The following is a 23,851-nucleotide window of genomic DNA, read 5'->3' on the forward strand; positions in this document are numbered from 1 at the left end:
TTTACATTAAAATAACACTTTTAATTCTTATTGTTTGCCTCTTTAAGTTCTAAAATGGTAAAAGGTTATGTTATTAGGTATTTTTACAAGGCACAACAGATTGACAAGGATGGTCCAATGAAAAATATTACTCACACCAAGTCACATTTTTAGAAGCAGAAACATACGATTCACTCTCTCTCTCTCTCCATCCTAATAATTTTGATACAGTGTTTTTTTTTTTTACTGTTTATGATATTTAAATAGTTGAAGGGGGCATTTTGTGTAATTAAATTCTTGTTGTGAATGTGGACAGTATGTTCATGCATTTTGTTTCACTGCAGTCTGGCTTCACTAAGTGTGTTTACCTTGGTAAGCCTTCTCTCTCTTTTTCTTCTCAGTTTCTATGAAATGTTCAGATGCTGCTTTGATTTTCTGGACCCATGTTGCCCTGCAAAAAAACAGCAACAACAACAAAACAGTAAATATGTGAATACTTCAGAAGGAATCGTTTGAATATCTTTGCTGAGATTGTGCAGATGTTCAAGTGTGCGCGTGGACCTCTCGTTCAAGGTCTCAGTTTTGAGTGCGTAGACGCGATCGATGTGTGAGACGTGGAAGAGCGGCTCATCACTGGATGGGTCGGCGGGCGTTTTCACCAACACCTCATTCAGAAATAGTGGCTGGAAAGGACAAAGGAAACTGATGAAGGAATGGACTGAGGCCCACAAGAAGAAAAGAAAATTAGGGATACAGTTTAACGAATGAACACTGGGGTGAAAAAGAGGAAGTAAGGGAAACCTATATATGCCTATATATAATCTAAAAGCATAAGAGGACATTGAGTATATTCATTTCATATTCCTTTTTCTAAGAAACATGACCACCGTCTCACTTACTGTTTTGTATATCTTCAGCTGTATGTTAAACTTGGGGCTGAAGAGCTTGTCGGGTCCTGAGGAGGAGAAGGGTTTGGCGCTGTGCGTGAGGAGGAGGAAATCGTTGAAGAGGAAAGCCCACAGCTCCCTGCTGCTTTTGGTCTTGTACAACCGACCGCTGTGGAGCAGCTTGCGAGGCCCGAGGCAGTTAGACAGCGAGTTGAACACCAAATGCTGAAATAGAGATGGTGAGACGGTGAGGCGTGAGGAGGACAGGTGTAGGAAAAGGAAGTAAGGAAACTAATTACACATGTTTCTGGGTGGTTTTTACCTCGATGGGACCCTCGCTCTGGACGCGGCTCTGTATCCACTCCAGCCGGTCCGAGTTCTCCTTCTCCCTGACCCCCTCATTCACCTGGGAGCACAGCTCCTCGGCTCGCTCCAGAGCTTCTCTCAGGGGCCCGCGGTCCGCATGGCCCTCTGGAGTGTGCTCCAAGATCTGACAAACAGGAAGTTGAAAGGACACAGATGGAGAGGGACGTGGAATCAAAGTATGAACATCAGCAACAAAGTGGTGGATGGGGACTTTTGTAGATAGATATATAGAGAGCGTTGCCCACATACATTCTTGATAATCAGGGGATAGCGTGTGATCCTCTGCATGGGCTTGAGGAGGAAGCTGGACAGTGGCATTCCTTTACAGCGGTAGTTCGTGGCGATCTTCTGCTCAAGAGGGGGCGGACGGCGAGAGAGACAAAGATTTACATTTCGTTTCATGTCACAGAACGTGTGTGTGTGTGTGTGTGCACTGCCCTCTCCGGTCCGTCCCATTGCATGATTCCACAGGATCCACAACAACGCAGTACCTTGAGGAAGTCTTTGAAGTCGGGCTGGTTGTGGGTCTTGCTCTGCAGCAGGGCCGCAGCGTTGAGCTGGCAGGAGCAGAAGCGGATGTAGGGCTGCATGTGCGCCAGCTCCGACGCCAGCACGTCTCCTATGAGCTGAACCGGCATGTTCTCTCCCCCTGTCTTCTTTCGGACACGCAGGGCCCTGGCGATGGTGGGAAAGATTGTTGTCACGTGATCTGATTTCCAGCTCGTGTGTGTGTGTGTGTGTGAGTGTGTGTGTGTGTGTGGTACCTACTTGAGCAGTTTGGTATTACACAATATCAGCTCCCTCCAGTTAACGAAGATCACAGCCATCTCAGCTTCTGTTAGGCGGCCTGACTCAGACATGGGCTTGTAGAAAACCTAAGGCACACGAACAAACACAAACGAGTAGAGTCAGAAAGGCACGGGAACAATGTCAGCACTTCAAATTCCAGAGAAGTTCGGACAGTATCTTAATATGCCTGAATGTTTTGCCCGTGTGAGTCTGCGCTGCACCTCTAGTACCAGCTCCAGGTCCTCCACATAAGTCTCCTCAGTCTGGATGAGCTCATGGACGTAACCCTGTCTCTTCCTCTCCTGAGGGGTCATGGTGTCCAACGTCATCAGGTCGGCACACCCTATTGTGCACACACACACACACACACACACACACACACACACGCACACACGTGCCCATGCAAACAAATACACATGCAGTCAAGCATGCATGCAGGCCACACCAGCAGCATGTGCGAGGCCAACCACACGCACAAGCGCTCTTGTAAAAAACACTGCACGCATCAGCAAGTTAAAATCTCTCCTTTATTACCAGTTCTATGATATTTTATTTACATTCAATGCACATGACAATAGTGAGGCACGTCGTAGATGCGGTTACAGGAACTGGAGGAACATACCAGGCAATGCGGACGCTGACGATGCTGCTGCCGAGGATCACAGAAAAAAAAATGAAGCACCCTTTCATGGTGGAGCGCTCGCTCCGAGTGATTGCATAGGTGTGAGTGAACAAGGTAGCCGATGCTTCGGTGAAAGAGCAGTGGAAGACTCCGTTTTTGTAGTTCAAGTCTTTGAGGTTCGAACTTGGCAAATAGTCGTAAAGGTGTAAGACGTGCATGTCAGCGGTGTGGTGCCTTTTTTCTCTGAATCTACTCCTCATCGGTTGGTATGCAAGTGTCTGCGTGTCTTTTTGCTGGTGATATCACAGTTCAGTACAGGATGAGTCTCTGCTTTTTAAATACTCCGAAGCTTTAATAAATCGATAATTCAGTGTACAAGGGGTGATAACAACACAATCAGTTCGTTTAAATCCAAGCAATGTGTTAGCGAGTAGCAATCAAGGTTACTGGTGATTTAAGCAACAGTGAGTCTTCACGTTGGTCCATTTGAGCAAAAGGTTATATGTTGTTAGTGCAAGACGGAGCGACCCTGTTAAAAAGAACTCTTCGTACTAATTCGTAGCCTCAATTTAGAAAACTAAATGACTTACATATTATTTTAATTACACTGTGTAACCAAACTCATATGATCCATATTTCCGTACACCTTTAACAAAACTCCACTTTCCACGCTCTGTATCAGAGGGACAAAAGCTTTTAAAACTCGTGTCTAGCTGCCTCTGCCTCTCGCCCTTGGTTGATTAGTTAATTAAAGAAGCATCAATGGAAACGCAGGCGAGGAGAGAGGGAGGGGGATAAGGGTGAGAAATCAATGCCCAATAGGAGAAGGCAGAAGAGGACTTTTTTTTTTTTAAAGAAGAGCGGATAAAAGAAGCAAAAAAAAAAAATATCAATAACAGAGGAGCAAAGAACACCACAGTCTCAAACGAGTGAGATGGCAAGCGCAGAGTTGGGCCGTTCTTGTCGGCGGCCGGGCCTTCTGTTGCAACAGGGCAATTCGGACTGACTCAGACAGAAGGGGTGAGGAAGAGGAGGGAGAGGAGGAGGAAGGACAGGAGAGAGGAAAGCCAGCATTACTGTCCTACAGAGGAAAGAGAAAAAAAAACAGAGATGAAGTGGAGAAGCGGGAAGGGGGGAGGTGAGTGAGATGGAGGAGAGACGGAGAGACAGCAGACATTAATATAGTTTTAATATTAATGCCAGACTCTGACATGCAGGTGCATTAATAATGCATTTCTGGAAATGTAAATGTTATTGCTTGTCAGATTGGCGGGAGCACGGGGTCCGTCTGTAATGAAGCGCAGACCTTGTGCACGCTGGGGCGCACAAGTCGGAACGCGTTCATTAGATTTCATTAGCGCTCGGTGTCTGTGGCTTTCACAAATTCATGCTAATTAAACATCCAGTACCACTCTTGTTAACAGAGACCCACTGCTGTGAGGAGAACATGAATACTATTTCTGACACCCACTTAAATAATTTTTTCCAGATCTGCCAAGCGGTGAGCAGTGAATATACACCAGTGGAATCACACGCAGCCCGACAGTGCAGTGATCAGTGTACTGTAAATACAGCAGCATTTGTAGTGGATAAATGCATTGTGCTCCCCCAGTGAAAATTGAGTTTCATTTTCCAGAAATGTGACTGATTAGCGAAAAAAAAAGAGAAATTAATTAAGCTTAATTTGAATCTTATCAATATTTGTTCTATCGTGTTGACCCATGATTTGTTGGAAAGGTTTGTTTAGAAAAAATATGTGTTTTTATGTATTCCTTGGAATAATTTGTGTGTTGTGCGGTTCGTTTAGGGGATCTTAAAAGGCCTGATCCATTATTGTTGTTATTAATATCGTCCATTATTAGTATAATGAAATGTAGCATTCATTTAACTTAAATCTTGTGTAATTTGCTGTCCATTTAAATATGTATCACACTACCAACAGGTTTATGTTCACCAGTGATTCCACAGTGACTGACGGACACTATTTTACACTTACCGTCACTCTCTCCATGCTCTGACATGGATGAGGAATCTACCGTACCTGGAGTGAGCCAAGTCAACCAATGAGATGAGGTGGGGTCTACAGCTGATAAACACGTTTTTATCAGCCTCAACAATTGCCCATAGTCGTAACTTCTCCCCACCACCAGCGCTCCCACAAAAGATTGAATGTGTGAATTATTGATTTCTCTCTCTCAGGGTGGAACAGAGTCCATCTGACAATACGTTGATAAGGCAGAAAAAACAACAACTCAGGTTTACTCACATTGCTGGCTGGGGTCAGATTCTGTTGTCATCTTGACATAGTTGGTTGGCAGCAGGCCCGTGACCCCATTGGCTTCTGCCTTCCACCAATCAGGGTTGGTCTTGTCCAGGATGTTGATCAGCTGACCCTTGGAGAAGCTCAGCTCATCCCGACTGGCAGCAGCGTAGTCGTACATTGCGATGACTTGGCACACTGAGGGATCAGGGGCACAAAGGTTTTGTTATTAAAGGCCCTGAATTCCTTTAATTATCTGAGCTTTTTACAATGGGGAGCAATAGGGTTCTACACGAACACACTATTTTCAGACACAATTAAACCAGTCTTGGTTAATGTCTTTATGAATAAGAAGAGGTATAACATGGAATTACAGCAATAATTTAATGGCATTTGCACCACACTTGTTTCATGCATGAATTCAAACGTCATGTTTTCATGTAATTTAAAAATCCTGGACACAGAATCTCTATTAGCAGGGTTGTCAGGTCAATCGTTACTTATTACATATGTATCCACTTCTAATGTTAATATCAGCCGTCACCTGGCAGAGGGGAGGGGGACAACTTGTTGCTGGTGGGACCCAGGAGCTTGACATGAGAGGAATGAAACCAGCCTCTCTGCCGCTTCTTTCCCCGAGCCTGGAGGGAAAAAAACAGCCAGTGAGAGGAAATCGATCTCCTGCCAGTTCACTCCTGAATTCTAAGCCGACGCATGAATTGATTTTGTCAGTGGCACGGCGCAGAACCTCCAAAATTTTAGCAGTGCAAATAATTTAAACTGAACTGTTGAACCGTGATGGGTTTTTAGAAGAGATTTATTTTCCCGGCCTTCATGAATTCAGTCAAAGATTGGCCTTAAGTCTGCAGAATGACGTGTTCAATGCCTAATAAAGCTTTGTAGGAATGTAGTTTAGCATAGTCACTGCTGCAGGTCATTGCACAATTTGACAAAAGCTGAACAATACGATTTAAATCTCGTCTGAACTGTTCACCTCCTGCTGCTAACTTAACACATTGACTTCATTACTGTACACTCAGAAAAAGAGGTAACCAGAGTTACAGCTGCAGCCTCAGCATAACTTAATCTGTATGGATTAACCTCTCACTGCTCTAGATGTATAGACAACAATGTTATTTCCCCTTCATGTCAGTGCAAACCCCCCAAATATCCAAGACAACATACAAATATTCACATTTGACAAAAATGTTTTGGGGGGTTACAGTTTGAACATTTGCCAAAATAAGTATCAAAATTATTTTTTCTGCCTGACAACTGATCAAGAGTTATTTCAGGTCTACTGGCTATAATCTTTTCATTTCAACTTGTTGATAAAGCATTACATAATTTTTGTTACATACAGTAATTCATGATTTTACATTCTCAATCCCAAGATTCAAGAGAAAGAGTCTTTAGTGTGGACATTTAAATATCTCTCCCTGCAAATTTAAGATTGAAAATAAAGATTTAAGAGAGCTACAGTATGATGCATCAACCATGGTTATACAGTATAGTGCTATAGACCATAGACTTTGAGACAAGACAAAAACTTTATAACTGAAATGTTGAAGTTAAAGCAGCTTACATTAAGTGATTGTTTCATTCTTGCTCCTTTAAAAACGTTGCTGTAGTTTTTATAGAGCATCACACAAGGCTCCAGTGACTTACCTGCAGTTCCCCGAGCCACCAGCCGGTGGAGTTCTTGGCCAAGACCACGATCAGTTGCCCCGGAGACAGATGCAGTTGATGTGTCGTCGGGGTGACGGTGGTGGTGAGCGCCTGGGCAATCTCTGTCAACCGAACAGAAAGGGTCGACCGGGATTTAGATGAGGTGAATTTCAGGAGGATAAAAGTGTGTGTGACGTGCAGGGGTTGTACTCACCAGGTTTCTTTACTACAGCTCCAGGTTTTGACACCTACATTAGAGAAGTAGTGATAATGTTCATTTTTAAAAAACAGTTTCTGTAGAACTTGACATCAAATAATAGAAAGTTCATCACAGGTTTTAGTTTTGTTTGACAAAATATTTTTAGTCAACTATCCGACTAATCTTTGCACCTTTATTTCATACATGATAATTAATAAGTGCAATTTAATAACAAATGATCCTAATTGAAGTCAGAAAAGGGACCAATGCTGGTGGTGACTCACCTCTGGCTCAACAGGTCGGACGTAGTTGGAGGGAAACACCCCGGTCTGGTCCCCGATGCATCCCCGCCACCACTCTCCTTCTCTCTCCGTCACCATGACAACATCCCCCTCGACAAACGTCAGGTCGCCCGCCTCTGGGCTCTCGTACGTGTACAAAGCCACATACTCTGGTTGGGATTAAATAGGAGGATTGAGACAGCTGGAAGTTTAACAATGACTAATGATGAAATTATTATTATTATTTCTAGATTAATTAAATTTACCCTCTAGTTGAACAGAGTCGTATGTGTCAAAGGCATCCACACTACAAAGGGAACAACAGGGAGTCAGTTGAGCCTTACAATCAACTAACAGTTTACGTTATAAATGGGTGTGTCTGCACTTGTGTGTGTGTGTGTGTGCGTATTCCTACTCTGCATTGCCACCCGTCTCCAAAGTGACGTAGCTTTTGGGGAACCATCCCTGCGTCCCGTTGAGCTGCCCCAGCCACCACTGGTCCCTCTGCTGCAGCACTCTGATGGCGTCGCCCTGGGAGATGCTCAGCAGCGCAGTGATGGCTTCACCGGAGGAGAAGCCGTGGTGAGTTTCCGTGGCGGCCGACCACGACGAGACGGCGCGAGCCAGCAGAGAGGCCGAGGACTGAGGAGGTTCAACAGTTACAAATGAACAGTTCATGAATAGAATCAACTGATCCAAAAATTCACGGCATCTACGCATAAATAAACTTAGTATGTCGTAGTGGCTGTAACTTCACCAGACTCTTATAGACCATGAGACATAACCCACAAATGCCAGACCTACAAACACTGATCTTATCTATTGGGAGATGGAGATCTGTAAACGTCTGTGTGACCTGCAGAGAGAAACTCCCAATGGAGACGGGCTATAAATATTCGGCCAAGCTGCTGTTGAAGTGTCTGTGTTAGCAGCAATGTGTGTGTGTGTGTGTGTGTGTGTGTGTGTGTGTGTACCCCAGTCAGACCCAGTTCCTTCGCCGCCAAACCCCTCTTCATAGCCCAGATATACTACAAAGGCAGTCATCACCAGACCAGCAGGAAACCCAACTGGGGTCGGGAAGCAGTCTCACAAAATAGTGTAAGCCAACTTTTAAAGCAGAGGGCAGAGACCAGTGGTTTTTTCAAGGTCATTTTCCAGTGGATATACTGTATGTAAAATGAATGCTCTAAAATGCTTTTAATTTAAGGACAAGACGATGATGTTTAAATCAGACTAGCTGTGTGGTCTTTTGTCAGTTGGTCCAGACTGAAACATCTAAGCTTCTACCGTATGGATCGCCCTGGAATTTTGGAACACACATTCATGTCCGCCTCAGGATATATTTTTAATAATCTCAGTGAGAAATTCTACTGTGCCTGTAGGGTCGCTTGTTGTCTGTTAAGAAACCCTGAAAACAGATGATTCCGGTGTTGTTCCCGAATAAAACATTGCTTCTTCATTAATGCAGATCTCTAAGGTGAAACAGCAACAACAGCAACAGTGATTTTGCCACTGAAGTAGGTCACGGTAAAGTTTACCTGTCCATTAAAAGCAAGTTCTTTCTTAAGAAAACTAATTCAGACCCAATTCACTGCATGCCTGGAGCAAAAAGTCAACTGCACTTCCCTCCTTACCTGTGAAGCGTCTGATTGGGCGGGAGCAGTGTTATCATCTGTTGCCTCCCCATCTGGGATTCTAGGTAAAACACAGGGAACCATCCATTAGAGAAGGAGAAAAAAAACCCTCAGCAGTAGTATGGCAAAAAATCGCAAAGCCCAAGATCACTGTTAGAGGAGCAGTCAGCGAAAAATGCTTAACGCTGTTCTATCACTAGTGCTGGGAAAGTGAAACATGTCCCGCTCCTTCCTGCCTGTTACCCTATGTTAAGTAGCGGCGGCGGACAGGACTTTTTCCCAGGCGAAGAAGGGGCCGTCTCAGCGGTGGAGGCTGCGGGACATTTCTCCGCATAACTCTGGGGGAACCAGCCCTTGTTTCCACGGTAACTCCCGCATAACCATCCAGGCTCACCGACAGTCTGCTCGTCCACCTGCATCACGGAAAACACGAAATCGCTTTCAATCAGAGATAACGCGGTGGTGATGATGATGGGACCATTAAGGGACAATCACTATGACAAAGCACATAAAGGGAATGGTAATGGTACTGTATTTATACAGCGCTTTTGTAGTCTTATTGAGCCATTCACACAGCGCTGTTATTTACTGCGCTTCTCTGTAACATTCGTACACTGCCGGAAGAGCCGTCAGAGGCAATTAAGGGTCCAGTGTCTTGCCCAAGGACACAGCAGCCTGTGGACTGGGGGAAGCTGGGATCGAACCACCAATGCTGGGATTAGTCACAGCTGCCCAAATAACACATAAGTTGGGCATTTAGACAGCCATCACACAATCAACATAGTCCATGGGGGGGGGGGGGGGTGTGATTAAAACGCAGATAATACAATACACATAATAGAAACCAGAACAATCGAACAGTTTCTATAATATTTACCGATATATTTATGTGACAGATTTGTGTGTGTGTGTGTGTGTGTGTGTGTGTGTGTCCCGTACCTCTATGAGACCGTCTGCGTCTATACTCAGCTCATCTGTGTTTCGGGCAACAAATGAGTACAGGGCTCTGTACGTGGTCAGCACGGATGATCGCTGACTCACCAACGCCGGCTGCTGCCCTCTTTCCTCCTCCTCCTCTTTCCTCTTCCTCTCTTCCTCCTCTCTCCGTTTCCTCTCTTCTTCCTCCCCCTCCTTTTTCCTCTTCTCCTCCTCCTCCGTTCTCCTCCTCTCCTCCTCCTGTGCTTTCTCCTGGGCTGCTCGGAGGCTCATCTGAGCCGCCCTCTCCTCCTCCTCCCTCTGTCTGGCCCTCTGCTCCTCCAGGAGCCTCCTCTGCCGGGCCTCCTCTTCTTCCCTCTCCCTCTTCTCCTGTTCCCGCTGCTCCTGCGCTCTCCTCTCTTCCTCTAGCTTTGCCTGTCTGAAGGAATGAAATTCAACTTTTTGAAGCGTTCATAAACATAACGCAGGGAAGAAGCAAGCTCAGTGCCAAAAAATCTGCAGGAGCAAAAGCTGATTCAAATAATGGCTCGTGGGGAATAATGTGCTGCATGCACCATACACAGACGAATGCCCAGTAAGTCACATTCACACTCACCTGGCCGCCTCCTCCTCCTCCCTCCTCCTCCTTTCTCTCTCCTCCTCCCTGCGTCTCTGCAGCTCCCTCACTTTCGCCTCTTTGACCCGGTGCAGGTCGTCCAGGACAGCCTGCTGCCTCGTCTGCTTCTCCCTCAGCTCCTGGTGCAGCCACGGAAAAGCCGATACATCAGAGAGAAATAAAGACACAACTAGCACAACAATCAGTCATAAAGACTGTGTGCCAACTTTAATTCTGCTACAGCCACAAAGCAGCTATCTGAGGATGGAGTACAGTGCAGGATATGGTATTTCTACTCAATCTAACTCAAACCCACAAACACTATGTGGTGGTTTTTCAAGTATTTGATGCAATACTACAAATACATTCAAAACATGCAAAACTGATGTAATGAAACACACTGCCAGCAAGTAACAGAAACATGCAGACATGTGTACATATTAAGCTGAGATAACTTGTTCCTCTTTGTAACATAGTACGTGTGCCTTTTACCCTCAGAGTGCAACCTGTTCACACAGAAAACAAATTGCCGGGAGGGAAACGACTAGAAAAAAAAGGAACACGTGGGACCAAGAGCAGACCACCAAAGGAAGGATGCGCAAACAGATCAGATCATAACTGGATGAATAGGAAACAGATTGCGGCTTAAGGGAAAACAAGAGGTGAGATGGAAAAACAAACAAGGAGGGGGGCGGTGAGGATTATTACACAGTGGGAGGTGGAGAGAGAGAGAGAGAGAGAGAGAGAGGTGAAGAAGGATAACCTTGATGAGGAGGAAGAGCTGGCTGAGGCAGGCCAGCAGAGACAGGAGGCCCCGCAGGACACAGTCATCCATATCCCCTAGCTAAGAAAGAGACACACAAGCGTGATGGTGGAGGGAGGGGAACAGGCACGGACAGAGGAGGAGGAGGCGTCACAGGAAACAATAACGAGAGCACGAGCAGAGAAGAGAAGATCGTGCAAGAATAAGAAAAAAAACATCCAGTAAAGAGGGAAGCAGAAGAAAAGGAGAGAAAGAAAGAGTTAAAAGCCTTTTAAAAAAAGCAGTTAAGAAATAAAAAACAGTTGAAGCACGCTCTGTTTTTGGGATGCTGTAATTATTCGTTTCCGATTGTGAGAGGGCCCGACCTCATTCTGCACAGGTATTGAATTATCCGGCTATCCACCAGCAAATGTGTCGGTCTGAGCCCGCGTGTTTGTACCCAGTAATGCTTCGGAAACAAGCTTTTCTGTGCCTGAGGGGTGAAACTTTAGAGTTACTGTGACCAGCTGAACAAGATTTCACAGCAGCACTTTCAAACTCCCTGTTTTTGTTCTAAACAAAGCCTGAACATGAAGCAGAGACAAAAAAAAGCTGTTTGGAAACGAGCATCTTTCTCTTGAATGACAATTTTACTACACAACATTTTATTCCATCACAGTGGGTTTGCAAGTTTTAGGACTCAAAACTACAGATTGTGAACACCTAACATTTTTGCTGGCCATTTTTTAATAATAGCTGAAAAATTACATTTAAGATGTTTACGTAAGAAGTTCAGAGCAGCCATTTGTTCCCATTGTTTTATGTATGGTATGAAAACTAATTTTGAAATCTTCTTGTTGTGTAATTTCAATGTCGGTGTTTAGGTTGATGGATTCACAACCCAAGCAAGTCTGAAGAATCTGCTTCTTGATTTCCATTGTATGGGAATTAAACGAACTAAAAGGAATTTCTAAAAACACGGTAGCACGATTTGTAAAATGGTGACTGTGTAAGTGAACATATGAATTGAATAGTGATGTGCTTAGGGACATGTTTGCTTGAAGTGACCTAAATATTAAATCTAAACTTTGTCAGAGCTACAAAACTACAAAACATCCACTCCGCAAGAAAAGCATCTAGTGAGAGGGAAGCAAATTAATTGTCCCTGATTAATTTGGGTTATAATCAATTTTCGAATGGTCTAAACACTTTTGCGACAAGCTGTAAATACGATTTTCCACTCTCCACATGCTGAATTGATCTGTGCCGACCACTGACCTTAAGCTCCCTGTTGTACTGCTCCATCTCGGTCAGTTTGTCTGTCGTCTCCCGCTCCAGAGTGTCGAGCTGGTCCTTCAGCCTCCGGCAGTTCACGCCTTTCTCCGTCACACTTGTGCTCACAGAGGTCAAAGACGCCGCTAAAAGCCAAAGGAAAAAAGGCCAGAGATAACTCAGAGAGAATTCAGTGGCCGGTGTCTGTGTAGTGTGCAAGTGGACATTTGTAACCCACATGAGAGTTTGTTGAGGTTGATGTTCCGCAGCTTCTCTGTCAGCCTCTGTTGTTCCGGGACCAGCACTGACAGCTTCCTCTGCCATTCCTGTGGCCCACGCATACAAGAAGAAGAAATCAAAATACATCCATAGGAATAACTTGAGTGATTTAAGTTTGTCAAGGCAAACAGGTGAGACAAAAACTTTTGCTTTCACCTCAAACTGCAGCTGCAGTGTGCTGATCTCTGCGACGCGAGCGTCCCTCTTCTGATTGATGAGGTCCACCTCTGCCTTCTGAATCCGCTTCTTGCTCTGAGCGTCACGGAGGCGGTCTGAGATCTGCTTGTGCTTGTTGCCCTGGAGACAAGATGATACCACTGTGTACCCATACCTTTACTTACACTGGCTGTTCATCAGTGTGGACATGTGTGAGACTTGATGTCATCTCACCACAGCCTCCAGCTCCAACTCCAGACACCTCTTTTTGGCCCTGAGTTGAGAGATTTCTTCCTGCTCCCCCTCTCTCATCCTGCCCAGCTCCTCCTTCTTCCCTCGCTCCCACTCCTCCCTCCGCTGGCGCTCCATCTCCTGCTTTGCCGCCTTTTAGTATAGAGAAGCATAGTCACCAGATATGACAAGCCAGATATTAAGCATCTCAGACGTGATGCCACCACTCCCACTCACCTCCTTCCTCTCCAGCTCCCTCAGCCTCTCCTCCTCCCTCTGTCTCTGCCTCTCCAACCGCCTCTCCTCCTCCAGCCTCCTGCGGTTCTCCTGCTCCCTGGCTTCCCTCTCCCTCCTTTCTTGAGCCTCCCTCTCCTCCCTGTCCCTCCTCTCCCTCTCTTTCCTCTGCGCCTCCTCCAGGGCCAGTCGTCGTTTCTCCAGCTCGGCGCTGCCTCGTGCAAAGTTTTCCTTTAGCTTGTCTTCAAAGGACACTGAGAAGAGGAGGGAGAGAGAGGTATGACACAGGGCAAGACGAAAGACCCGTGAATGGAACACAACGTGTAGTGTGCAGAGCATGTCGTACCACTGCTCTTGGTCTTTTGTGCAGGTTCTGGCTCTATTGTGTCTATTAAACAGGGAGTTATGTAGGGCCCCGTTCCATTAACAAGCTCACTGGACTTGATTCCTCCTCTGCAACAGGAAAAGGGAATGGATGTTATTGTACATGACTGCAGAATGAATCCAGTAAATGGGTCGATCTTCGTGCGTGTTACCTGAGAGAGGGAGGTACCAGGTCTTGAGGAAGAGTGAGTGGCAGCGGTCGACCCGTTTTAGCCATGTCCACCAGGTGCATAGCCAGAATGAACTCATCCGCTCGTAGCTGACCATCCTTATCCACATCTGCCAGAGTCCTATGTATACAGTAAATAGTAAATCCATAGTAAAACAATAAAACTGTTAAACTGTAAAATTTGTAAAAATACAATGATTTGATAGCAGTATCAATGGGTTTTGGACCCTCTGGAGAACGGAACAAGCTGTAAACACTGCGAAACGATCACCTCATAACATTTTTATGGGGAAAAAGCCAGCACACAGTTGCTCATTTACACTTCCACTAAACACAGAGCAACATTATTGCTCTACTATAATCACCAGCTAGTTGCCAACATTGTCTGTCTGCTGTTTGGTGATGAACAGGCTTATTACAGCCTTTAGCTGAAACACAGCTACCTGCTGTGGCTGAAAACAACGCTGGCGTATGTGCAGAGTAGTCAGTAACTTGTCGTTAATGTTTGTTCAATCTTTTATGACAAATCTATTGTTACTTCTCCCTCTTCACTGTGTAATTCCATCATTCTCGAGGAGGTATAGAGGTTATCCAGATGGAGACATAAATCATGGCAATCATTTTGAAGAACCAAAACCAAAAATATCATTGTAGTTTTGTTTTGATGTGATGACACTATTCATGTGGTCAATATGTGCTGGCTGTAAATGATATGAACTCAAAAGAGGCAGACGCAGGCCGAGGAGGCTTTATGAGCTGGATCATAAATACCCCACACACACACACACACACACACACACACACACACACACACACACACACACACACACACACACACACACTCACCAGATGGTAGCCAGCTGAGTCTGGGTTAGGTTTGATGCCAACAGAGCATTTCTAACCTGAGGTCCTGAAAAGTAAAAAAAAAAATAATAATAAATACATCAGAAACAACAGCATGACGTGGATGTGTTAGTGTGTGTCTGCCTGCCAAGTATTGTCGAGTGGGGTAAAGAGCAAACACAAGAGTGATTTGTGTGTGTGTGAAAGTGAAACTGACCCAGAGTGGGCTCCACTCATGAACCACTCATAAGCAGCCAAGCGACCCTGAGAAGTTTGTTTCCATTTGGGTTGGTGTGTGTGTGCGTGTGCGTGTGAGTGCATGTGCGTGTGTGCGTGTGTGTGTGTGTGTGTGTGCGGGATGCACCTGACAAGTAGCCACTCATGAGCTTGTCCAGTGTGTTGAACTGCTGACGGTACTTCAGTCTGGAGGCCTGCGGAACGGCCCAGTCGCTCGCGCCCGTCTTCGGGGAGTTGCTGGCCAACGACGTGGTGGAGGAAGAACTTGAACTATGAACGAAGAAAAAAGAGAGGCACGCCTAAAGGGAAATTTTCACTTATTATGTCGCGTGGTCAAGCATTCCCCTTCCCCCTTGCATTCAGGCCCCGACGCAGAACCACTAATTGCTCCGAGACTCCCCGGTGTTATTTCTCAGCTCTTAATTAGCCGTAGAAGGACGGTAGTGCCAGCGACCACATGACTCTCTGGAACAAGACAGCGCCGTGCTCTCGAGCAACGCCAATCAACCGTTCCGTTTTCATTTCAAACAATGCCTCCGCAAGAATAGCAAAAAGGACAGATTGGGTCAATGATGTTCATTCGAGAGAAATGTTCAGTCTTTATAGCTGGGTGGAATCTTGCATCACTCCTCGGAAAAGCAAGAAGTGGTTTCTGGGAGACAATGGCTGATGGAGTGCAGGATCCTCCCTCTGCTTTTTTCTCTCCATATGGGTAAATGCGTATGTGTGTGTGTGGGATGTGCGCACATCAATATATAAACTGGTGCAGTAAAACGTCCTCATCATAAAACTTGTTTAGGTGTCTGGAAAAATAGGCAAGGACATTGTGTGTAGAATTAAATCAGAGGGGTTTAACAGTTAGAAGAGGAAAGTAAAAGTGATCTGAGGGCGCTGCTGGATCAACCTGTATTTATTTCCTGGGTTTGGTCAGGTTTGCTGTACCACCTACACCTGAGGTTAGGACTGTCTGTATGAGCCACTGGGCCATTCAAAACAATGACATCCGACACCCTTTCGCCAAACCATGCAAAAAAAGACAGAGAAAAGGGATCAGGGATATTAGATACTACTGTTGTGTGTCAGTCCGTCCCACCGGCGTTGAACAGTTTCAGCTAGAGATGAAATGCGAACAGAAGGGAAAGCCTGACTATCTCACATTTCCATTTCCGTTCGAGATATAAGCTCACACTCAGCGGCTGCTGACATATGTGTCATTGTTGGCATTTAAAACGACAAATCCCACCGGTGTCAGGTGAATCCTGTTCCTTTGTGAGGCTGTACACGGGTAGCCGACGGCAACAAGTTAAACATTAGAAGGCCAACATCCAAACGATAACAATGTTACAGTTAACTTCCTGATGTTTAGTTGTATCTTAGTTCAGCAGCCTGTTTGCATTCTAACAGTGGCTCATTAGGAATAAGCACAATAGGGTTTTGTCACCAAAATGATTATGATTCATATCCAGTGAATGTTATGTCTATGGAATTCCACAGCAGTGCATCGAATACTGTCAAGACATTTCACTCCGAAAAAAACACACAACGAGAGCCCAACTGTGAAGCTACAGTCAAGGAACCGCCAAAGTCATTAAGATTCATCCTCTGGGGACCATGTATAATCCATCCAAGAACTGTCGGGATAAAGTAATCACGACCAAAGTGGTTGAAAAACCCATTAGTTTAGCTAATAATTATAGTAATAGATGGGGACTTCACTACAGTGACCTCTACCCATGAAGAATGCCATTTGATTCCTGACTCTAAACAAGTCAACTTCCTACTGTTGCCAACTAGACCATCTGATTTCAAAATATCCTTCCTGTTCTCTCTGTTATCACAGTGTTTCATCTGCCCGAGTTCTGATTTCCTTCCCTGCAAAAACTCTGCTTCTTCGTAAGCACCAAACTAATGGGCTGCCTTGGCCGTGTGTGACTCGGAAATTCCCGCATAATGAATGGTACATTTCTAAAAAAAAATAAAAAAATAATCATAATGAGAAAACTCATTTGGAAATGAGATACTTTTGTTGTAAATTTATATTTCAACCAGACCCTGATGTGCTGACGGAGGAAATGTGGTTTTCGCAAGCAGCTTATTAATCCTGGAATGTAAAGGCTATTCAGGGCACTTAGTGTTCATACCATTTGCAATCTGGGTCTTACCTGCTGGATCCCAGGTCCAGGAGGGAGTTGGCTTTTGACATGCCAGTGGTTGGAGAGAATGCCATTGGTGAAGAGAAGCCAGAGAGAGGGAGCACTGAAAAAACAGTTGGAGGGGGGTCCATTAATAGTGAAATTTCAATATGACATATTCAAGGTAATATAGAAAAAGGTTTAAATGCTCTTTGTGCATGCATATAAATGCATGCAGATTGTGCACATGGTTTTCTTATGCAATCAATCTCTGACATACTGCAGAGTGTAGATGCCCTTGAACGTGTGTGTACATCTAATCTTATCTCCTCATACTTTACAGTCGCAGCACACAGAGCTCCAGCGGCAAGGTTATTGACATCTGGCTAAAAACAAAGCGATCGTGGTTATCGGCAACATGGCACTGGAGAGGATTAGTCTTGAGAACTGTGTCGCTGATGTAGTTTCGTGAGCAGAGAGAGGGAGATGACAATAGAGGGGAACACCAGACAATAGAAGAAATTCACACTCACTCTCAATAGACTGCTCATTTCTCAGCCAAAAATTGTACTTTAACAGAGAGTGAGATTACAGACAACATCCATGGGAGGGATGGAGGAGGTTAGAGATGAAGAGACATGCGAGTGAAAAGAGAAATCCAAAGGAAAAGGAAAAAGGATGACCAAATGAAAAAGTATATATCACATTGTTACAGTAACCGCAGTAAAAATGGTAGTCCTCATCTCCTTGGTGATGAAAAGCAGATCTTAGTGCATACTGCAGCATACGCACATATATGCAGATATGTCAGTACTCTGCAAGGCATAAGACCTCAGGGAATTGAGAGATAGCAGCCCTTTCATCTTGGATATGTAATCCCCACTACATTGCTGCACCACTAAAGCTCAGTACCACAACTGACCCTGATACACTAAATATTACACACCAGGACTAAGTTGCACTAGCTACACGTAAATCAAAAGGTTGGTCATAAAATTGAGTTGTTTTCTACGAGGCAGTTTCAAATGAGTGTTTGCAAGTTAGGATCCATTCCTGTTAAACATAGATATGTTGCATAAATTTATACAGCTTATGTATGCTATTTAGTGCTTTTTCCTCCTCTCTTTTTCATTTCATCTCAACACGATGTGCCAATGATGAGAAATAAAGATTAATTCAAATGGACTGCTTTGGGACAAAACCCAACCTCTTCGGTGAACGCTCTCCTTCGTGACCGAGAGTCATGTTTCAATGAACTGGAGCTAATCGAGCAAACTAGAATGGTTCTACTGCAGAACCAACCTGCGTTGTTGGGAACAAGTGGTGGGCTGAGGAGGCTGACATTGCCATTGAGGAGTCCAGAGTTTCCCAGCGAGGTGATGAGGGGCAGGGTCATTGGCGTTGGCACCAGGGGTTGCAGAGAGGGATTAGGAGGGTTAGCCAGGAGGGGTGTTAGGATGGGCATGGTTGACATAGCTGACATGGATGACAGACCAACTGACAGATTTGGCATAGAACCCATTCCTATAAGGAGGAAATACACATGTGAACAGTGTGACACACAGGGAAACCAATCAAAGACACTGGGGGTGAAGGTGAAGTTTTTAAATGGGTTATTATTAATCTAACTCAACTGAATGTGAAAAAAAAAAGGATTTGCGTCAATCAAAGACTGGCTGAACATTACATTTACATTACTACCGTCATTTTGTGAAAATAGTTTATCTTTTTTGTGGGAGCAGCAATTTCTTTTTCAAATACATAACTATCCCATTTTCAAATGAAACAAATCTTTTATTTCTTCATTGCCAGTGACAAAATAACATTTGAGAGAGGTTATGTTGTCAGGGAAAGAGTGACAAATTGTAATGTGGTCATAATCAAAACATTTTTTTTACCAAAACGCGCTGATGTCGGGAAGGTTGAAACCGAATTGGAGACTGGAGGCTGCGTCATGATGATTGGCAGGGCAGAGGGCAAATTCCGGCCCTGAAGCTTGAGTTTAATGAGCTTCATGGCTATGGAGAACTCCAGTCTGTCCATCTTCCCATCACTGTCAATGTCAGCCAGATTCCTACAGAAGAGGGAGGGGGGGAGAGCGGCAACACACAATCTGTTTATAGCAAATTGTACATTCCTGTTTTTTTGTTGTTGAGTAAACGCAGAGTGTTACACAAGGGACAAAGCTCTGGTGCGACTGAATTCCAGCAGGGTCGTTCACACAAATACCAAAACATACATACTGTGTGTTCTAATTACAGTAAACGTGCACGCGCACACACACACACACACACACACACACACACACACACACACACACAAACACACACACACACACAGACACACACGCACACACAGTTTACAAGGTGGGGCAGGCTGTGAAGGAAGTGAACGCTGAATAGGAAGCTCAAAGCAGGAAAAACTAACTCAAACAAAGATTGGACTGAACCACTTGCTCTGAATTAAGAATACATCAAAAAACTGTGATGAAGTGTCAGCAAGCAGTTCGTTGGTACTCACCAGATCTCAGCCAGGACAGAAGCGGGCAGGCCAGACTGGAGGAAGAACTTCCTTGCTTGTTCTCCTGCAAATGAAAAAAAAAAATCACAGGGGTTCAGAGAGACAGACATCTGATGCAGGTGGCTCACACACACTGATGACACTACAAGATGTTATCCATTAAAGCATTCAGCCTGTTTGTTATGATCACAGCCTACAGTACCTGAGACATAGCCGAGGACGGGGGCGAGGCTGTCAAACTGTTTGTCGTGTTTCCCCTTCTCCTCGAGAGTGATGGCCCACACACTGGCTCCACCTGGACATTACCAAGAGAGAATCCAGGCTGTTGAAGTTGCTTTCAACATACACACTAACAGGATTGTGAGAGCATCTCTTTCACTTCCTAAAGTTGGTGTAAATCTAGACTTCATCTTTGATTTGCAATAACGGGATAAGGGATCACTTAAAAGGATGAACCACAGGGTTCCCCGGTAGCCTACTGGTTAACAAGCAAGCCACATAAAAATAACCTTAAAAAAATGGAAGGAGCAAAAAAGTTGGACTGCACAGTTTTGTTAGTAGAATTTTTAAAGACAGATATACTTAATGCCACAGATCAACCAATCAACTCAACTGTGCATGAATAAAATGTAACTCGAACCACTACAAAGCTCCAACAAAGATGCAAATTCACAAAGTCACACATACCACACACACTTTGCAATACTGTCATAATTCACAATGTCAAACAAGGCAACTAGGGCAAATAGGGATGAACTTGATTACAAGAAGATCAAGCTCATGACTTGAACATATATTATTTGCAAAGCAGAAAAATACTCAACATGAGAGTGGAAAGATCAACAATTTTAAAGGAGACATGTTATGCTTCTTCTGTTCTTCCTGTAGTGTGTTCTATAGGTTTTGATTGTATGTAAATGGTCTGCAAAGTGTAAAAAACAAGTGTTTCTGAAAAGAGGAGCTGCAGGAATGGACAGTATGTTTGTGACATTGTGTTTAATGAACATTACATCATGTAAACTTTTAAAGTAATAACCCCAATAAAATGTTGAATCTGAATATGAGCATAATATGTCTCCTTTAAACCATAATGTTCTGGCTGAATTTAACTCAAAAAACACATTGAAATTCAGCAACACTTTTTTAGTCCCAAAGGAAAAATGGTAATTCAAAATTCAGCACAGTGTCTTTAATACCTCACCAACCAACAATTCTGCATAATTTCTTTCCCAAATATGATCTCCCCCTCATATGAAACCCCTCTTAACCAACTCCCGACAATGATTAATGTATAAAATTGTCCAGTCAGCTGTTTTGCACTCCACTATAGTTTTAAATATCTCAAGGTACGTTCAGGGTTGGTCATGAATTAAATATAAAGTCAAATGTGCTGCGTGAGAAGTTTGAAACTCAAATCTTACTCGGCTTCACGAGACGTCTTGAATAGAGGGGGAGATGATAATCAATTAATCATCAAGGAAAGCCATGAAATTAATCAAATCCTAACACAATCAAGGACATACGCGAAGCCTCTTCCTTCACTGCTTTAAAGAACATAATTGACGGTGTGGACATTGTGCACAGATGGATCTGTCCATATGGCAGTAATGGAATGGCAGAGGTGTAGATAAGGAGACAAAGACAGATAATGATTCCAGACTGCGGAGATAGAGGAGAGCGATGCAAAAAAGATCAAGTCACACTAGATTATCTGAGTAATGGACTGGTTTATCACCAGTAAAAAAATTAAAAAAACATCCAGAGAGAGCTTGTGAAGCTCACCTCCCGACCACCTCACGTTTCTCGGCTCCGAGGCGACAGACGGGCCTTCCTGATGCCAATGGGAACCGCAGTGGTACAGCCCTCAGACACAATCCTTACACATCATTGGTTTAAAACTCCCTTAAACGTCCTGCTATGAACAGGACTAAATCATCATGGTGTTTTAATATTATTTAGTGTATTTTTATCTATGTGTAAGGAAGGGAATACAAGGAAAGAATACATGACAATTATATTTGAGCAGGAAAGAAACACAATGTCCATACCATATCAAGATCTGGGTCAAAATTAACATTGCAGCCATTTGAATGGGCCGACTTCACGGATGTTATCCGGCCGAGGTATGTCACTTTTTTTTTTTATTGCATGATGATTCAGTGTTTGTACCATCTGTACTGCTAACAACAGTGCACTACAGTATTAATCACAGTTCTGACTGATGTCAGAAAAAGAAGACACTACACAATATCTCAACTTTTCATCTCAACATGAACGACAATACTTTTATCAGGCGAGAGTGAGATTCCTCTTCTGTCCTATTTTAAAGGTTAAATATTACTATTATTGCAGATGTTGTGGGTGCATATGTCTTTATAGGCCTGGTATCCATGCTGTAATTGTATTCCCCCGCTTCAGGAAATGCCACCCTGCCCATGATGGAACTTCCTCCCTAACACTAACCCAAACAACCCGCTGGCACACAGGAATGACACACTGCACTGCAAAGCAACAGTAACAGCACCAGAAGATGAAATTGGAGCAAGGATAGAGTTGGGTATACAATTAAGTATATGTATGAGCAGAAACAATAAAAGGTCTGTTTTTGTGAGCAAACGCTGCCGACTGCCTTATAAGCAGCTCGCGGTGGCCGACCTACTTTTGGCCTCGTCAGCAAAAACGCAGCCGTTAAAAAGGAGAGAGTAATTAATCTCGCGGAGAGATGTGAGCATTCTTCGCATTGTCTCGTCGGCTTTGACAGACCCACGCTTAGGAGCCATGGGGAGTGAGGAAAAAGGGAGGCGACATTTAGCACAGTGCCCGCGGGACGTGTCTCCAGCGTGGCCACGTCCACGGGCCCGTCAGTGGACTCAGGAATAAGTGGGACGAGGCGATGGCAGGAAAAATCCACTGGGGTCTGATGCTAGTGTTGGAAACATATGGCCACTCGACGTGAGGCCAGACAGAAAGATGCCAAAAAAGAAGAAGAAGCTGATGAGTATTAGAGGCTGAGTGGTTTTATCTGTTTCCATGACATGAATGCAGGACTGCAAATTGGCCTCAGAGCTTGAGGCCTCACATTTTTCAGGTTAATGGGATAGTTCACACCACGAGGACAGAAGCAGCGGGACTCTGCCGAACTGCAGTTGACGTTCATTGTTATGTCAACGAACGCGCATGTCATTGAGGTCGATAAAGATTATTGATTTCCATATTCATGTGTCGTACGATAAGTCGTTAATGTAATTATCGTGACAGGCCTCGTTGTTGGTCGAAGTGCTACACAGTCCCCAAGACCGTCAAACCTCCAGACGCCCGGCGCACGTCGTCCGGGGGGGAAACCACATCGCGGCTTTCAGAACTATTTACACGTCAAACACTTCACCTGGGGACGACGAGGTTATGTTTCAGATAGCTACAGTGGATAAACACTCTCCGCACACTGCAGCGTTACAGTCGACACAAAAACACACACAGACACTCCTCTCCTTCTCAAGGCGTGTTTCATAGACTCATGGCTTTAGAATTGCATCATTGCAGATTAACTGTGCTGTTGGTGCAATAAAGCAAAGATCTGAAATACAGACCTCATGCTCGCAAACTGCACTTTTTTTTAACAGAGCAAGTCATGACTTAATGACTTACTCACCTACAAAGGCTGGACACACCAATGCACACACACACAGCTGACCGACTCCGTCCGTACGAAGGACAAAACACACGCAGTTTCCCACAAGAGGCATTCAGCAGTAACATTATAATATTATGGTGTATGATACATTTAAGAACACGCCATCAATTTAGTCATTTCAAATGAGTGATTAAAGGTCATTATCCCGAGGTTCTTCTCACACCAACGCACAGCGACAGTGTCATGGGAATCGGAGATGGGTTCAGTCAAAGTCTGATCTTTCACTTCAGCACCCGATCAATATCCCATGAACACAATCTGAGGGTTCTCAGGTCTCGTCTTCACAACAACTCACATCTTACAGATGCTGGGACAGGCGATCACACACTACACAAAAATATGAACATCAGACAGAAACAAATGCACTCACTTGCTGCTTATTGGCCAGTTCTGTCCCCCTTCAGCCTGACCACCCTCCACATATTTGCAGAGGCATATATACCTCAGATGGACTGTACGCATCAAGAGCACACCTGCAAGTAGGACGAAAACAAAATGTTCCTACCGTTCATGGCTGCAGGTGGAGAGCACGGGGCAGAGAGGGAAGTCCTCTACTCAGCTGGCTAGCGCTCAGACATCTGCAGAGAAAGACAGAGAAAGATGTGAGTGTAATTGTGTGTGTGTGTGTGTGTGTGTGTGTGCCACAAGGCAGAGAGTAGAAGTGAGGAACGCAAGCGTGCACGTGTGAGTGAAATAGGGGAACAGAACAGAATATGAATGCGTGCAAGAGCAAAGGGGGGGAAAA

The 23,851-nt window shown here is 44.5% G+C and overlaps 1 protein-coding gene across 4 annotated transcripts in view; it reads right to left on the reverse strand.

The window, feature by feature from the left end:
* The window catches only part of itsn2a (intersectin 2a), a 31,498-nt gene that overhangs the window by 1,686 nt on the left and 5,961 nt on the right, over window positions 1–23,851 (reverse strand). For 2 of the 4 annotated variants that reach the window (XM_047328642.1, XM_047328644.1), the window contains exons 2-36: window positions 23,612–23,684; window positions 19,618–19,710; window positions 19,416–19,479; window positions 18,794–18,969; window positions 18,198–18,419; window positions 16,926–17,019; window positions 14,891–15,033; window positions 14,530–14,593; window positions 13,667–13,804; window positions 13,477–13,583; window positions 13,134–13,384; window positions 12,900–13,049; window positions 12,666–12,806; window positions 12,469–12,556; window positions 12,237–12,376; window positions 10,980–11,060; window positions 10,217–10,356; window positions 9,625–10,039; window positions 8,929–9,098; window positions 8,686–8,746; window positions 7,467–7,693; window positions 7,318–7,358; window positions 7,055–7,221; window positions 6,786–6,819; window positions 6,572–6,693; window positions 5,448–5,544; window positions 4,910–5,101; window positions 2,243–2,364; window positions 2,001–2,107; window positions 1,724–1,907; window positions 1,482–1,580; window positions 1,189–1,356; window positions 879–1,091; window positions 541–662; window positions 348–430 (exon numbers count right to left, since the gene is read on the reverse strand). In XM_047328642.1, the coding sequence (XP_047184598.1) occupies window positions 348–430; window positions 541–662; window positions 879–1,091; window positions 1,189–1,356; window positions 1,482–1,580; window positions 1,724–1,907; window positions 2,001–2,107; window positions 2,243–2,364; window positions 4,910–5,101; window positions 5,448–5,544; window positions 6,572–6,693; window positions 6,786–6,819; window positions 7,055–7,221; window positions 7,318–7,358; window positions 7,467–7,693; window positions 8,686–8,746; window positions 8,929–9,098; window positions 9,625–10,039; window positions 10,217–10,356; window positions 10,980–11,060; window positions 12,237–12,376; window positions 12,469–12,556; window positions 12,666–12,806; window positions 12,900–13,049; window positions 13,134–13,384; window positions 13,477–13,583; window positions 13,667–13,804; window positions 14,530–14,593; window positions 14,891–15,033; window positions 16,926–17,019; window positions 18,198–18,419; window positions 18,794–18,969; window positions 19,416–19,479; window positions 19,618–19,710; window positions 23,612–23,618 (4,723 nt within the window). In that variant the 5' untranslated portion in view covers window positions 23,619–23,684. The remainder of the gene's footprint in view (window positions 1–347; window positions 431–540; window positions 663–878; window positions 1,092–1,188; window positions 1,357–1,481; window positions 1,581–1,723; window positions 1,908–2,000; window positions 2,108–2,242; window positions 2,365–4,909; window positions 5,102–5,447; window positions 5,545–6,571; window positions 6,694–6,785; window positions 6,820–7,054; window positions 7,222–7,317; window positions 7,359–7,466; window positions 7,694–8,685; window positions 8,747–8,928; window positions 9,099–9,624; window positions 10,040–10,216; window positions 10,357–10,979; window positions 11,061–12,236; window positions 12,377–12,468; window positions 12,557–12,665; window positions 12,807–12,899; window positions 13,050–13,133; window positions 13,385–13,476; window positions 13,584–13,666; window positions 13,805–14,529; window positions 14,594–14,890; window positions 15,034–16,925; window positions 17,020–18,197; window positions 18,420–18,793; window positions 18,970–19,415; window positions 19,480–19,617; window positions 19,711–23,611; window positions 23,685–23,851) is intronic. The other 2 variants (XM_047328645.1, XM_035617906.2) reach the window with 2 other exon arrangements.

Source organism: Scophthalmus maximus, chromosome 18, assembly GCF_022379125.1.
Source record: "Scophthalmus maximus strain ysfricsl-2021 chromosome 18, ASM2237912v1, whole genome shotgun sequence".
NCBI lineage: Eukaryota > Metazoa > Chordata > Actinopteri > Pleuronectiformes > Scophthalmidae > Scophthalmus > Scophthalmus maximus.